General features: G+C 33.8%; 1 protein-coding gene across 1 annotated transcript; it reads left to right on the top strand.

Moving 5' to 3' along the window:
- The first annotated feature begins 6530 nt into the window (after positions 1-6530).
- LOC134855297 (uncharacterized) lies at positions 6531-14846 on the top strand. The gene is made up of 6 exons (XM_063871783.1): positions 6531-7244; positions 8390-8641; positions 9757-9969; positions 10889-11209; positions 12522-12670; positions 14640-14846. Exons 1-6 carry the CDS (start codon positions 7043-7045, stop codon positions 14844-14846), a joined length of 1344 nt encoding a protein of 447 aa, XP_063727853.1. The 5' UTR covers positions 6531-7042.
- The last annotated feature ends 1915 nt before the right edge of the window (positions 14847-16761 follow it).

Raw genomic sequence — 16761 nt, 5'->3', positions numbered from 1 at the left:
GGTCTGGTGGTTGAAATTCTTTATTTCTTGGGCTTTCTAAGAGAAATGGTATTGTCCAAATTTTTTCTTTGGGTTGTTCTTTTTGTATATTTTGATAAATGTGGTTTGTATTCAAGCATTTTGTTTTGGTATTTTTATTGGTTTGATTTGTAGTGTTAATCTCATTTGTTTCTTGCGTCGTTGGTGTGGAATTTATGGGTGTAGTGTAATAATTTTGAAGAAATTCTGATTGATTTTCATATATGTGTGATGAAAAGGGTTGTTCATATATGACAGATTCATAGTCATTTTTGACTTTTATCATATTGATAGAAAGAGTGTTTTCAGTATCACTTTCTGAATCTGATGATGTACAGTTTATTTGATTGAGTTGTAACGTATCAGTTACTGTGTCATCAATACCTGGAGGGTCTGATGTTGTTTCTGGATTAGATTGTACTTGATTGATTTGTCTTTGATGTTTAGGTGTACTACTTCTGTGGCGATTATTAGAATTATTATAATGGTTATTATTCCTGTGTGGTGATTGGGAATAATTTCTATAACGATTATTATAACTTGAATGTCGATTTTGTGAATTATTTCGCGATCTGTTTTGATAATTGTTGTTTGGTCTGTTATAGTTCGATCTATTATATGAGTTATTCCTTGATTGATTGTTCGGGTAATTCTGGTTTCGGTTGTTTGAATAACTTCTATTTCGATTATAGGAGTAGTTTCTATTCCTATTGTATGATGAATTTCGTGATTGGTTGTTTGGATAGTAGTTATTTCTTGATTGGGAATTAGATCTAGAAACAAATCGTTGTGTATTTGAATTTGATCTGGAGTAGTTATTTCGACTATTTGGTCTATTGTAGTGATTTTGTGATGAATTATGCGTGTTTCTTCGTTCTGGTGATCTTCCTCTATAACTTGAGTTATATGGTGATTGATTTCTTGTATAATTTGTATTGTTCGGGAGTGGTTTTCCTGAACTGTTGTTGCTGTAGACTGTTTTGTTCGGTAGGTTTTGATCTTTTTTCATGTATTGATGGAATGATTTATTTGGTTCTTTATATTTTTGAGGTTTATTTTGATTGTCTTGCTGTTTTTGTCTACATTCGGAAATACTATGTCCGTATCGTCGGCAATAATTACACCATTTTTTGAAAGATGGTTTGCCTTTAAAGTTTGGGTTCTTTTCATAAATATTGAGTATTTCAGTGATTTTTTCAACGAGGTCTGTCTCTGATTCCTGTATATTATTAATATTAGTGGGAGTCGTTTCAATTCTGTTAACGTATTGTAATTTCAGATTTTCCGTTTCTTCTAGTTTCATCGTGATTTCTGCTTGTTCTAATTTGTCTACTAGTTTTCGAAAATCTAAATCGGGTTCTCGAATTGAAGAAGGATGGGATGCTCTCTTTTTTATTGCTATTTTCCTTAATTGTGGTGTTAAGGTCATCATTAAGATTTCTGTCATCTTTGTGTTTTTATAGTCATGTGTATTTAGTGAGTATGCTTTTCGAACTAGTGTTTCGATTCGTACTGCTATTTGCTTGATGGTTTCGTTTGGTAATCTGCGAATTTCATTACATAAAACTCTTTGTTGTTGTTTGTTTCTTTCGGAGTCAAACATTTTTGAAAATTCCTGTGTAAACCTTTTCCAGTTTGATTTTATTTCTAGAGGTAGTACTGAAAACCATTTTTGGGCTGCGCCATCTAAGGTTGTTTGTATTAACGCTGTGCGTCGATGTATCCAATTTTGATGTAGTGGCGTATTAATTGGTTCAGGTCCTATATTTAAAATCAGGTTTGCTGTTACTGCATTTAAATAATCTTCTACAGAATATTCAGGGTCTGTTCCTGTGAAAACCATTAAAGGTTTGTTTGATGTTATTGATGATCCACCCATAAGGTATGGATTCATTGTCATTTGTAATGATTCTGCTGCATTTGGCATTTGAGAAAAATTTGAAAGTTGGTTTCTTGTTATTTCATGTTGTTGGAGATAATATGGGAGTGGTATTTCATTTTGCATTTGTGATGCTTGATACGAGTGTGCAGTCATTGGATTTTGTTGTTGAATTGGTTGAAAAGATTGTGTATTAATTGGATTTTGTTGTTGAATTGGTTGTTGATGTTGTGCATCTATTGATTGTGGAGAAAAATTTCTATGATTTGTACGTGTTTTCTGTATTCCTTGTCTACGATATTCTTGAGTATTTGTTGCAAATATATCTGGTTGTAAGAAATCATCATCTGAGGATAAATAATCCATTTGATAAGATGTCTGTTTTTTATTTTTATTTTGTTGAAAAAATGGGTAATTTTCACTGTGATCCTGTGGAGGATTTGTTTGGAAATTTATTGAATTAGGTTGGGTCATTGGGTTATCCCAATTTCGAGATCTTGTATATTGGTTAAAATTTCTTTGTGGTTGATTATATGTTTTTGATGGATGTGTATAATTATAATTATGGTCTGTAAAGTTGTTTCTAGTGAATGTTTTGCGTGTTTTTGATGGTATTGTCATGGGTCTGTATGTTTGGTAATCCATATGTGAATATTTAGGGGCAACCGAAGGTTTAACGGTTGATTGTAAGGTTACCTGTGTTTGTGAAGGATTTGTATTTCTTGGTGTTGTTAAATTTGGGCGTATTGGTGAAATACTTTGTTGTGTAGTTGTTGTGTGTACAATTTCTTCATTTATGAAGTGTGATGGTGTCTGGATATCTTGTTGAGTAAGATTCCTAGTTCCATTGAGGTTTTCATTGTGTATAACTGTAGAGTTTAAACTATTATTTTGTGTATCTGGCAAAAATGTATTATAGTTTAATGGTGTTGCATCAATGGTTAATGGTATTACTTTTACATAATCTCTTATGTAAGATATCGTACTTATTGCTTGACTTGAGATTGTTTGTGGGAAGCTTATAAATGCGGGATGAGACCATTCGGGGTCCCAAACATAATCTGATTGTTCTGTGATAGCGGTATCATCGTTCGAGTTTTGGGGTCTAAAATTTTTTCTTGCTTGTGCAATTAAATCAATATTGTGTGTGAAATAATCTATTATGAACCATGCCAAAATTTTTTGTAGATCGTGTTTTGTATGTTGTGAAACGTCGTCTTTCGTGAAATTTTCTTTAATGATGTTTAAATAACTAGAGAGTAGTGTGATTTCATGTCGTACTCTTAAATGTTTAGATGTTTCTGTCGGTGAGACATTTGTTATTGGGATTTCGTTTTCTAATATCGAAATATAACTATATATTATTGCGAAAACTTCATTGGTGAATATGGAGTTTGCTCTTTGTGAGTTATGATATTGGATGCTTTTTATATATTCTGAAAAAACTTTTGAAAATTCTAAATCAAGATCGTCTGTTTGAATTGTATATTTTCTATTATTATGGTTTGGTGAGGTGAATTCTATGGAGTAGATTCCATACTGTTGTGTTATGTTGCATATATCTTTTAAGTAGTGGTCTATGATTTGTCTTTTGATTTTTACATCTGGGAACTCTGTTTTACATGGACTGATTCCGGGTTCAAATAAATTTAATAGTAAATTTTTGCAAAATATATGCTGTCCTCTATCAGTGGTTGCATCTACTATAAAAGGAAAGATTTCATCATCATCTGGACTTTCTTCACCTGGGGTGTGCGTTGAGCTCATTTTTTCGTTCGATGACTGTTAATATGTAATTATTAATGTGTCGAATTGGTTGATTCCAATTGTATAAATGTACTGGTTTGTGTTTATACTGCTTTTTTATTCTTCTTTTTCCTCTTTTTGATGAATTTGAAGTTGTTTCTGAGTCAGAAAAATATAATTGATCGTGAAGTGGGTAATTTTTATCTATTGATTCTTTTAGTTTGTAAAGTTCGTCTAAACTGTTGGTTTCTGATTCTGAAAATGCGTTTCGATTTTTTGAAAATCTTTTTCGTGTTATTTGTCTTTGTTTCGTTATTATTTTTCTTTTTAGTGTTTGTCGTTTTGTTCGAATGTATCCAACTGTTTGTGTATGAGGTGTGATTACAAGGTCGTATTTTTTGTTATCTATTTCACAATTGTGTAAAACGATTGTTTGTTTATTTCCTAGGTTTTTAAATGACATAAGGTTTAGGATGACGGATGCAAAAGGTTGTTAAATGATTTCTATTTTCCTAAACTGTTAGTTCTTACGATTTTTTGGTTAGCTTAACCTGGGTCTGTTTGTTCAGGGTTGGAGAGAAAAGTATATCGATTCCGAAGAATGATTTTTTACTTTCTCGTGGCTAGTATAAGTTAAGGTGTTAACTTACTTAATCTTACTTAGGGGTAGTGATTGTGTTCAAGGGTTGGAGAATAGTAAATCGATCCACAAGGTTCAGGTATAATTAGAACGCGAGTAGTTCGTTAGATACTATTTTAAACTTACTAAGTCTAAGATTTATCCTGGGTCTGGTAAGAGGGGGGGTCAAGTGAAGGATGAATAACCGAAGTTCTTCACTGTTTATCCTAATTTGAATGATTAGTTTTGTTTAAAAATTTCTATTAGTCTTGGGTCTTTAGAAAGGGTTGGGTAGTGAATCGACGTTTGAGGTCGTTAGACACTAATTAAGTGGGTGGGGGAGAACAAAGTTGTTCTGTTTGATCCAAGGATAAGCCTTGATGATCAAATTTGAAATTTAATTAAGTAGAAAATGATTTAAGATCCAAGGATAAGCCTTGATGATCTGGTTTTAAAATTAAGTGAATTTAAGTTTTAATAAAAATTTAAATGTGTGTAAAGGAAAGATTTAGTGTTTTGATGATATTAGTGGGTTTATGATTGCTGTTATGTTTTAGGTGATGGAGCTGGAACAACAGGATGATTTATGATTACTAACCATTTATTGTCATGCTACTAATTTTTATTTTTTATTTTTCAATAAATATTTTTCAAACATGTTTTGTATATTACTGCAGAGTTTTAGGAAAACGATCTTATATCTTTCTATCAATCGTTATTGTATATTAATAATTTTGTTTAGCGCCTGAAATGATTTTGAAGATTAACTTCAAGGTTTTATGTTTGCAAATGAAAATCTAAATTCATTGCCAGTAGTATTCTAAATATAAAAGTTTGTTCTGGTTTTTGCCTAACTATCATATAGCTATATGGCAAATTTCTACTTTGTCGTATGTCGTCTCTGGTTCGAGGTCTTCTTTCAATTCCGGGTAGTTCTGTTATGGTTCGGAATATTGGCTCTGATCTATTGAGTCGTAGAGACATTTCGATTAAATTATTGTCGTATAACATTTTGTAAATGTTTTTGTCTAATTTCTAATCTATTTTGGTTAATTCTAAGCTATTAAGGTCTTGTTCGAGCCTCACTGGTCGCACCAGATGAGTTATGACCGAGTTGGTTAACTCATAGAGTAATTTCGGATAGGGTACACCGTCTGCTCGTCACGCTATCTTATTTTCGGCCGGATAGATTCGTGCAACTTCTTAGTCTAATACCGATCCTAATCTTACTCTTATACTATCTAGTCTCAGGTTGTTTAACTAGTCTCTGCTAGGCTCAATAGATCTAGGGTATACTGGTTTATTGCGGCTGCTGAAGTGCTCGGGAGAGTCCAACTAATTTCTAAGTTAAATTCAAATCTCTCTGGTGCTAAAATTACAAGTAACTTCAGCACTTACAAATAAGTGGGTTGTTAGTTAGATGGACCATGATTGGTTAATATTAAATACTTTACATTGGTAAAATATCTAAATTATCCAATCATAAAATGTAGTTTAGATCAGGTTCCAGCTTGTCGTCTAACATTAACCCGGAAGCATTGTCTGTTCAGTTCTCAGTCATGTGTTGTGAAGGTTTGCCAACTTCTATGCATGCTCGTTTAGCTAATATCAGTGTACAGGTCTGGTGGTTACGTAGCAAAATGTAGACAAGTCACAAAGCAGACACGTAAAAAATTGACAACTACGATATTAAACAATCAGAATCGAGAACAGGAGGCAAACTTAAAAAAAATTAATCAATAGTTTTTTATTTCTTAACTTTGCTTTCTGTTCTCGATTCTGATTGGTATGTATAATTGTTGTCTACTTTTTGAAAAGTATGAATAAAATATTGTCTTTTTTCAACCGCACCCGAAGTCTGGAATAGGTCAAGAAATGGACAAATGTGTACATGTAATAATATATGGAATGGAAGTACTGTTTACAGACATAAATGCAGTGGTTGGAATGAAAAAACGACTTTTTTATTTTTTTGCAGTGATTACTCTGTTCAAAAGTTTATTTTCATTCGCTACTTGAACGATATTACTCATATTCTTATTGTTGATCCGCAAACAAGTTTTCCGGATGAACAAAGTCTTGGACTAGCTCTAAGTCTTTGAAATTGTTTTTTCAACCGCAGTGCCGTTAGTATAAAAAGATAGATTGCTTTGTAGCGTTGACTTTTTGTCCAGAGAAAAAAAAAATCAACCGCGCTCGCTGCAAATATATTTTGCCAAGCGTTGAAAAAATAAAATACGTTATCTGCATGAAACTGCAAAATAAGGAATAACCGTGATCAAAGCTTATATATGCCATTACAACATGCTACTTTCTTTGGTAAATATTGGTAATGGCTCAAATTTTCTATGCATAAAATGTAGCCTTCATAGTTTGATATGTGAATAAGTAGCTTCAACCATTTGTTTGGCGTTAAAGTAGACCAGACGACTTGATCATTTTCATTTCAGTCCAGATTACAATTTTACTCCGTACTGTCGTTTTTAGACTCATTTTATACGTTGAATTTTCTGTTTTTTTAAACAAACTGATTTTCAGATATCAAAAGTTTATGGTTGCAAAAAACTGTCGTAGGATCTTTCATAAATTATTTGCATTAAAAATATTAATTTTTTCAAACCAATAATTGTTGATTGTTCCAATTAATCCACGATGTCATAAAGAACACTCAATTTAAGTCCATAAGTTACTATTAACAAGTTACCTTTCTGATTTGATCAATAAAGTTTCTCCCTCCAAGTTATTAGAACCACTCTTTCATCCTAATTTTACAAAAAAAAATGGGAGAAACCTATTCACGACTGGCAACAAACAACCCAAATGTGCCATTCTGCGTCATCAGTTTCTACTGGGACCAGTTGAATGTGTTCAATGCAGATGAACAGCTGGTTGGCCAAATAAGATCATGTATAATGTACAATTGGCCAAAGGGGATTCAGAAAGAAAGCAGAGTGTCAGATGTGATCACATTCAAGTTGAAAGGTAAGATTTTGCAAGAAATTTGAACATAAATTTTATTATAAAGTGTGCGAATGACATAATCAAGGAAAAGCTAATTTTTCAAACTGTAAGTCCCAAGATAGCCTCTGCAAACATCAAATTATACGGCTAAAGGTTGTGCGAAATAGGCAGAATATTGTAATTAATACTATTTTTTCTGTTCGAACGCAAAATTTTTAGTTTCTTAGATCGTATCTAAGAAACTAAAATTTTTGCGTTCGAGCAGAAAAAAAAGTATTAATTGGTATTTGAAGTGGTTGACCTAAACTTTAAAAAAAATGCCAGTCATACGAATTTCACGGAGTTACAACTCTTGTCATATGACTACTTAGAGCAGGAAAAAAATCGTGATATGCAGATTTTGCAGTTTTCCATATTTGGAGTTGTATTGCTTTTTATCGAGTTGGGCTCCAGTGCGCAGTTTGGACTCGTAATGAAACCAACAGTGTCTGGGCGGCGTTTTAGGCTTGACAGTTTGTTTGAGCGCATTTTTTTTCATGCTTAGTTGTTCTACAAAAATATTGTTCATCTTTATACCGACTAAATGATCTACGAGGATATCAAATAATTTGCGGCAAGTTTTGTTTATATATTATCTGGAACCAGATGGCATTGGAAAAATTAGCATGTGGGGCAATTTGGAATTGCTTTGAGGCAAAATGATATGCAGCCGTACTTTAGGGCCTTCTTGCCTTCTTTTTTGGCAACCAGCCCCTTAAAAATTTTCAACAAGTTTCCAAAAACTGCTCAAAACGAAATTATTAACTTTTTTCTTCAAAAAGAGAGCCTTGTAGGGTTGCTGAGATATCTCAGTAAACCGAACTTATTGGCTTGAATAACTAAAAAAGGTCGTCAAAATTTTCGAAATATTCCAAAATTTCGCGAATGAATTCGAGAATAACTGTAATAAATGACACTCGTCCATTACGACGCCTAACTCTGCACTGGATAGTCGCACAATTTGGTGTTTTTAGGTCTCTGCAATCCAGAGACAATTCTTTAATTATGTCAAAATTTTGCCAGAACGAAAGAACAAAAAAAGAACGAGAGCGCCCTTGTTGCGGAACCCGCTTTCTATTCACAAAAATTTTGGTTTTGTAATGTGGTTGGTTTTGTGTTTGTTCTAGGAAACCCTTTCTGGCCCCAATCATCAGACCACGCCCAGTTTGTCCACTTCGCCTGTATTCTGCTGAAAGAACTGTCTAGATCGGGATACATCAAAATAATGTCTTCGGATGTGAACTGGTACTGTAGTTTGAGTGCGTGGTTCTTCTACAAGTCGCCTACCACTGTGGCGAATGACATAGAGTTCTGTGCCATTGACATGTGGGGCTGGGACAAGTTGAAGTTCTTCAACCTTCCTCCTGCAATCAACGAGGGTATCAAATTGTTTGTTTTGATTTCTAAAAATGACTTTGGATCTTTTCTGTTATACGTCACAAGCTAACATGACGGAAGAAAAATCACGGAATTTTCAATAAAAAACAGCTCAATTAAAATTTGGACAAATTGTCAATTTAGGCGGTATAACAGAAAATACCCATGAGGTGTTTTTTTGCTCGTAACAGATGTAAAAACCAACGTAGTGCACATCACCTTTTGGATTTCTGGATGGGAATTTCCATTCAGCGTTCCAAAAAATTGAGAAGTTGTAGCGTTTTCCTGAGATTTTCAAAACACTGAAAGTTGTAAATTCTTTTTGAGTTGTTGTTCCGACTATTGAAAATGGGGAGAACAACAACGAGGATTGCCCAGTGTTGCCCACTTGAATTCGGGGGTGTTTTTGCTTTTTTTTTTTGTTTTTCGTTTGTTTTTTCGTTTTCTACGCAAAATCAGACGTCACAAATAATCATCTGAATGGGTAAAAGAGTAAGCTGAAGCCTCTTCAAAAGTGATTCGAACTAACCTAGAAAGCATTAATTAAGACATTTCCCAGTGTCGAGAAAAATTGTTTTTTTTTAGCGAGCAAAGCGATCGAGTTACGATCGTTCTACGAAAAATTACTCAAAAAAATTGGTTTTGGCTGTTTCATTTGGCGCTTTCTTGGCAGTTAAGGTTTTACGACAAAAAGTTTTAAGCAAAAATTTAGAAAAACGTAATTTTTTGTTTTTTTTTTCATTCAGTTTTTTAGACAAATTTTGCCAATTTGACGAAATAAGTGAACTTATTTGCCTTTGTATAGTTCTCGAATAACATTGCGCACTAAACACGACACTAATACGAAGGAAAAAAAAACGTTTATTTCGTTTTTTTCACGAATATGGTAGGAGCATTCGGTGCTTCTTGTATTGCAATCAGTAATCCTCGTTAGTCTTTGTATTGGTCGGCATAGGATATGAAGTTGGTTTCATACGTTTTTTCGGTTTTGTGGATGCAAAATGTTGCAGTTATGTTCTTTGATTGTTAATTTTTCTACCTTCTAAGTTCTAAATGAAGTTGATTGTTCAGTTTTCTAAATTCCTAAGTTCTTAGTTCACTATTTATGTCCATTTAGCGATGAAATACGTGGTGTTCGAGAACTGGAAAGGAGTCCAACAAGCGCGTGTAGAAGACAATATCTTCACTATGAAACTGAAAGGGTTTCCCTGGCAAAACCCAGGAGGAGAGGACGGGGTTCGAAACCGCTTGCTAATTATGAAGATGATACAAGTTATGGCGAATTACGGATGGACACTATATTCTGCGACTAATATAGACGCACAGACAGGTGCCGATGTGATAGCGAAAAGTCCATCAACATAGAGTCGCTTCATCTAAACGATAAAAAAATCAATAAAGTGTTTGCAAGTTAGATCCAGTTTGAAAAATACGGAAAGAGATCATTTAAAAGAAAAATGAAATCAGTTTGAAAGACCACCGAGGGAGAAAAGTTTCCTGAAACTTAAGAAAACTCCTCGCCGGGGTTTCCTGGTTATACAAATTAAATAAGTTAGGTTTGGTTTAGACGGATACAGACTCAAAAACAAACGTTAGATCTCGATGTACTAGCAAAGGTTTTTAAAACTTATAAATATAGGTTTCTCTTACTTTTGATGATCGACCAAAAAATGGCACGAAACAGAAACAATCCATAAACCTGATGAAAAATTTTGCCTACAAATTTTCATGTAGAAAGTCATTTGCTTATATATACAGTAGCTGATTTAGGGGCCGGGGGGGGGGGGGCGCTTCCCTCCCTCGGGGATTCGACCCGCGGCGACCAAAATGGCCCCTCCTTTGTACTATTTTGAGATCTCTATTTTTGATGAGTTACCCTAGAAATTTTCTGAAGGCGTCTTCGGTGCCAATAAATACTATTCTTCGCGAGCGCGCGCCGAAAAAACACAATTTTTTTTGGTCAAAATTTTCCAAAAAGTGGCTAAAAACGCCTTTCAAAATTTTGCCTGCGGGGCAGAAAGTTTGACCAAAACAAGGTCTTTCTAATGCTGTGGGAGAGCTCACAAAATCAATTTGGTCGAACCTTAAAAAAAGGTCGACAAAGTTTTCGAGTTTTTTTTGAAAATCCGCCCCCTCGAGAAAATCTTAGATCCGCCCCTGCTTATACACCTAGCAATCGGCTACTTATGTATATATTTGAGTCAGTTGAAAATTGGACATATATCTATCACATTTGCGCCAAAAAACAGATACGATGTTTTTCTGCCGAAAGCCCAATTTGTACATATCGCCTAATTTCACCCAATCAATGTTCGCAATCAGTCTGAACCTAAACGACCGACTGCGGCTCATGAATTCGAACTCCCAGGTAGTCGACATAGTTCGAGGAGTTGTGACTCAGTTTTGGTCGGAGATCCAAGGGGAGCAAAATCATTTCGGAAGTCACGAATTCAAGTTGAAAGGGTACCCTTGGTACAGTCGGGGGGAGCGAGGACTGCCCAGTGTTACCCTCCTGTGTCAGTTGTTCACTGCTCTGAGGAGGGTGGGGTGGAAAGTTATCATGAACTTAGGTCAACTTGTACAACTTGGGTCAGAACAGAACCAGACTTTCGGAAAGTTTTTCGTGAAAAGGCAAAACTTTTCAAAGTATAGGATAAAAAGTTGCGATTTATGTGAATTTTGTGCATTAAGTAAGCAGAAAACAAATTAACACATGAAACACAAGATTTGATGTCATTCTTCCGTGAGACGTTTGATTTTTCTCTTTAGCTCAGTGGATAATGTCGTTTTGCTGGTAGAGAACTGTAAAAAGTTTCTGAGAACTGAAGTTTTTTGAGAACTGTAAAAACATTGTATCGTTTGTGAAACAAGCTCCAAAGTTGTAATATCACCGTTCTAGGGCAAAGTGGGTCGGTCGGTACAAAAATTGGGATAAACGCGAGTTGAAATTCTGTTTCCAAATCGATGGAAATTGAAACAGTCTGTGTTATTTGCTTTAAAAGTGGACTCCGGTGATAAATATTCATCAGGGATGACCAAAAATACTAGTCATACAATTTCCATATATTAATTCTAAAATTAGAGATTTTAATTTACCAGACATTGATCAAGGCATACAAAAACATGTCATACAAAAGAAAGAGGAGTTTTAAGCGTTTTTGAAAAAAGTTATGAAGAGAAAAGGAAAAAAATCCAATATTAGTATATCCAGGACTACGTTATACACACAAAAAATTAAATTTTGCATGCAAAATTTTTTTTTCAAAAAATGTTTGTTTGAATACGAAAATCAATTTGCGGTTGGAAAAAAAACACAAAAAATTTTTAGGGGGCAATTTCAAAAATACTTTCAATTTCAAAAAACATAAAATTTTGTCGTCGCCATCAAAAAAATGCTAGTCATACAATTTCCATATATGGAAATTGTATGACAAGTGTTTTTTTTTTTCAGAAAACAAAAATCAAAAAAAAACACAGTTTTCAGTCGTAGCAGCCCAAAAAACGCTTAAATGTTTTGCCAGCAGTTGAATTGATTGTTCAAAGCTTTTTTTTTTCACAAAAAAAAATTTTAAAAAATTTCTAATCATAGAATTTCCATATATGGAAATTGTATGATTAGCATTTTTTTCATACCATTTTTCTTCCTTTTTTTAATGAAGAGATACCATTTTCGATACCAAAACAACTATTAAATTCCCTTGAAATTCGATTAAACTCATTTTGCAAAAATGTATGAAATTTGTATGACTAGCATTTTTCCATAGACTAAGTGTATGAAATTGTATGATTAGCATTTTCGGTCTATGGAGGTCAACCCGGGCAATACATTGGCAAGCAGCTTACGCTTTTTGACCCAAGTTATATAAACGCGCCTTAATTAAGACATCAGCAGGAGCCAGACTGACAAGGGGGTGTTCTTCTTCATAAATATGCCCCCCAAAGAGACCTACTATTGTGCTGTGGGGGTGAAGGACTCCAATCACCTGTACGCACTACACATGCACGAACAGATTCATACATATCTGTCTCAGGTTAGAAGAAATTAAAAGAATCAAACTAAGAAAAAGAATGATAATATTTCATGGGGCATGTAGACAAATTACATTAGCTCAAAAGTAGTATCAGAAAAATAAGAGTCGATTGACGTAGCTCAGAATCTTTTACATTTTCGCTGTTCGATACCTGAATTCACTTCCTTTTAACAAAAAAAAATGAAGTGAACAAAACTGAAAAAGAAATCAAAAGTCAGACCGCGATAAAAATCCGAGCCTGAACAACTTTTAACATTTTTGCCGAAAAAAAACGGGAAAAAATCAATAAGACCTTATAGGTCTTATTGATTTTTTTCCGTTTTTTTTTCGGCAAAAATTTTCAAAGTTGTTCAGGCTCGGATTTTTATCGCGGTCTGACTTTTGATTTCTTTTTCAGTTTTGTTCACTTCATTTTTTTTTGTTAAAAGGAAGTGAACTCAGGCATCGAACAGCGAAAATGTAAAAACTACCAAAAACGTGTTCGATTTCCAGTTTTCGAAGAAATATTTTTCAAATTTTTCAGAGAAAGGAATTTTTCATTAATTCCCGCATTGGAATTCCATGGATAAAAATCGGTAATACTTGAGTTTTGTTGTCAGTTTTCACAAAACTGAAAAAAAAAGATTATAATCAGTTAAAATGGATTATAATATCACTATTGTTCGAGGCAACAAAATCCGTTTTTAATCCTTTATAATAGATTTTTTTTTTTTCATTTTTGAGGACGCCGTCAAAGAAACTCAAATATGATCAACGTTTACCACTTATTGAGTTGCAAATTTCAACGTACATAAATTTTTTTCTGCGTGCTAAACTAAAGTTGGCTACTTGTTGTTCACTTATGTTACTCAATAACGGAGTTTTGTTCTTTTCAACAATTTTCATAAAACGTTATAAAATTGGGAGGGGGGGGGGGGTAAAACTGAAGGTGGACACTAATCTCCCTATATCCATTAACCCCTAGCGTTTTCCACCTTCGACCCCTCAGAACCCCCCTTGCCCAACGTTTGTCCCTTTGTGCCCTTACATCCGTAATCCCCTCACCTAGTTTAGAAATGGAGTAGGCCGTACACTCGCTTCGCAAAGATTCGGCATTGCTCATTTGATAAAAGCAAATTCTTGCAATTTTTTGCACGAAGCGAAACAAAAATAAAGTAAAAAAAATACATTTTAAGGTGATTTTCTACTTATTAAATAATCCATTGAAAAGGATTTAAAAAAAATGTATTTGATTTTTTTTTCGCGAGAAAAAATAGATTTTAATCCATTTTTAGTGCATTTTTGTTTTCTGGGCCTAACATGAGAATCGATTATTTTGACAAAACTTTAGACCACAAAAATCCATTATGATTGATTTGCTTTCACTTTTCATAAATGCGGATGATCCAGTTTTCTCAAATTGGGTTACTCCTATCAAAAAGTTTCAAACTTGCTAAATTATTCTGAAAACCTGATGAGCTTTAAAAGCATGTGTATAGTTCTTTGAAATTCGAAAGCTGAGATTTGTTCAAAAAACTAGTCAGTCTTTTTTTCAAACACTTTCAATTGCCCTGATGGCTATGTTTAAATTTGAATGGCAAAGACAGTGTTTTTTTTGTCAAAAAACTGCCCTGGAATGGCAATTTAGCCTACTTTTCTAAAAATATATTTTTTCTTTTTATGAAGTACGCTCATTTCTCATTTCTCGTTTCATGAATTTCTCAGAAAAATTGATATGGCTCAATAATATCTTCTTTAAAATATACGGACGAAGAAATATAACGTATCGTTAATCTTGGCAGCAATAAAAGTCAAGCGTGGCAAATTTAGGACCTCTGTCAATTTCTCAAATTTTCAGTAGAAGTTTTGCAAACTCAATCAAGAAATTCAAAAATGTTCGTTCATAGGCGTAATACAAAACATCCTGGCAGCACTATAAGTTTTGAGAAAAACAGATTTACACAATCTGAAATTTATTCTGAACTTGCAGCTCATTCCATGTTTCTTCGACTTGAAAGAGCCCCCCTTGATCACCTATGGGGGTAATGCAATCAGGTGGACCCTGCAAGGTACGCCTTGGGCAGTCGATGGCCAGAGTCCGGCTAAGTACAATGGGCAACTGATGCTGGCTGCACTCGTGAATGCAATGATTGGGTTCAACTACCATCTATGCAGTGCCGCTGATATTACAAGTTAGTATGTAAATCGTAAATTCTTAGAAGTTATGTACTACAACTATTTGGTGTTTAAGCAAAAAAAACAGTTTTAGGTAAATTAATGCGTAAACTTTGTATGTTTTTTGAGTCTGTAACTTGTACATTCTGCATCGTTGCTTTTCCATGAATCAAAAAGGACGATTGATACTGCTTTCGTTTTTATAACACTGTTACTCTTGACGAGGTCGGTTAACTCTTTGACGTGAAGTTTTTCCAGGAACGGTTTTATAGTAATGCAATTTTCAAACATATGGGCACAGTTCTCGAACCCATTGATACAGAAAGCACATAATGGATCGGATTTTAAATTCCTACTCCATAGAACGTTTTTATCTGGAAGGCAATTTAAGAGTAGACGGTAGAACATTTTTTTTTCTAAGCTGGTCATTCTTAGCTGGTGCAATTTTTTTCAAAGCTGGTGCAAAGTTAGTAATCGCTTGTTAAAGCTGATATTAAAAGTTAGCATTGCGAAGCTAATACCGAATTAGATGCAAGATTGCGGTGAAAAGTTGATCTTTAATAGCTCCCTCATAGCACCAAGGTTGTGTACTTTGGAAGCGAACTGAACTCCGTAGACATTCTAAAGCACTCGTAATTTTGCATCGAAGCGTACTGCGTTCTGGAAATACGATGGAGTCAAAAATCTAATGTAAGCGAACATTGAGAACATCATTGAGAACATGGAGGTTGATTTGATTTTTATTTAGAAAAAAAATTACCATAACTATACTAAGTTCATAGACAATTTGCTACATAGCGACACAGTGCTGAGTTAAATTATCCGAACAAACTGAATAAAACTTGAAGTTAAAAAGCGTTTTTCTCGAAATGGGTTGATTTTAGAAACAAAAAGAATGACGATCGACCTTGCCTAAAAATTTAACAGATTTAATGTGTTGCATTTTTTTTGTTAAGTTCGGGCTCAAAACACTACCCAAAAACCCAAAAAGGACCATTTTTGGATTTGTTTAGACAATCAAACTACTTCAAACTTGTTTGTTCATTACTAACTAAACCATATTACTGCGAGCCATTTATGTAGCCCAACAAAATTAGGAAGTGTATAACCGCCTAAAGTGGGTGCAAAAGGTTCTTATTAAAAGAAATTAGGGTTTTTTTTTTTTTTTTTAAAAAAAAACGATATTCTTTGGCTATCAAACGAAAATAAATTTGTTTTTACAAAGCAGGATTCTTACACCTTTCTCAAGTTTTGTTGGGCGACATGAGAGGCTTGCAGTGATATAGTTTTGTCAGTAAATGAACGAATTGGGTTTAAGTATTTTTTGAATGTCTATGTCTAAACAAAGCCAAAAACAATCGTTTCTAGTGGAATTTTTCGGGTCCGAACTTCGCAAAGCAAATTACCCCAGATTAATTCTGTAAAAAATTAAAAAAGGTTATTCTTCGTCATTCTTCCTTTACAATCGACTCAATTTGAGAAGAATGAATATTAAATTTCAAGTTTTATTCATTTTGTATGGATTATTTAAATCAGCACTGTATGACCAATAATGGTACTCAAGTATTACATTGAAAACTTGATTCCACAGTTCTCTTAAAACCAACCAGATCCGAAAACTTTCAGTTTCAATTGTTTATTTTTGTGGAATCTGCTTTTTGTCGTTGATTTCTAGGAATAAATTATAGAGTTTTTCATTTATTTCACTTTTTTATTAATCCAATTTTTCTCTATCTCGTAACTTGCATTAATACAATAAATCATTTCCATTATACTTCAAAATTATCAAACGTATCTGTGAATTTTATCAAGGTAAGATAATAAAAAAAGTTTATTTAGTCTGTGTTGCCTTAGTTTCATCCATAAAGAAACTGATTTTGAAGTTTACATTAGCGCTTTTTGTCAATTAAGCACTTCTGTTCTTGATATTCTAGAAG

This window comes from Symsagittifera roscoffensis, chromosome 10 (assembly GCF_963678635.1).
Source record: "Symsagittifera roscoffensis chromosome 10, txSymRosc1.1, whole genome shotgun sequence".
Taxonomy (NCBI): Eukaryota; Metazoa; Xenacoelomorpha; order Acoela; family Convolutidae; genus Symsagittifera; species Symsagittifera roscoffensis.
Note: the sequence above shows the minus strand (reverse complement) of the source record. Positions and strands in the feature narration are given on the sequence as shown.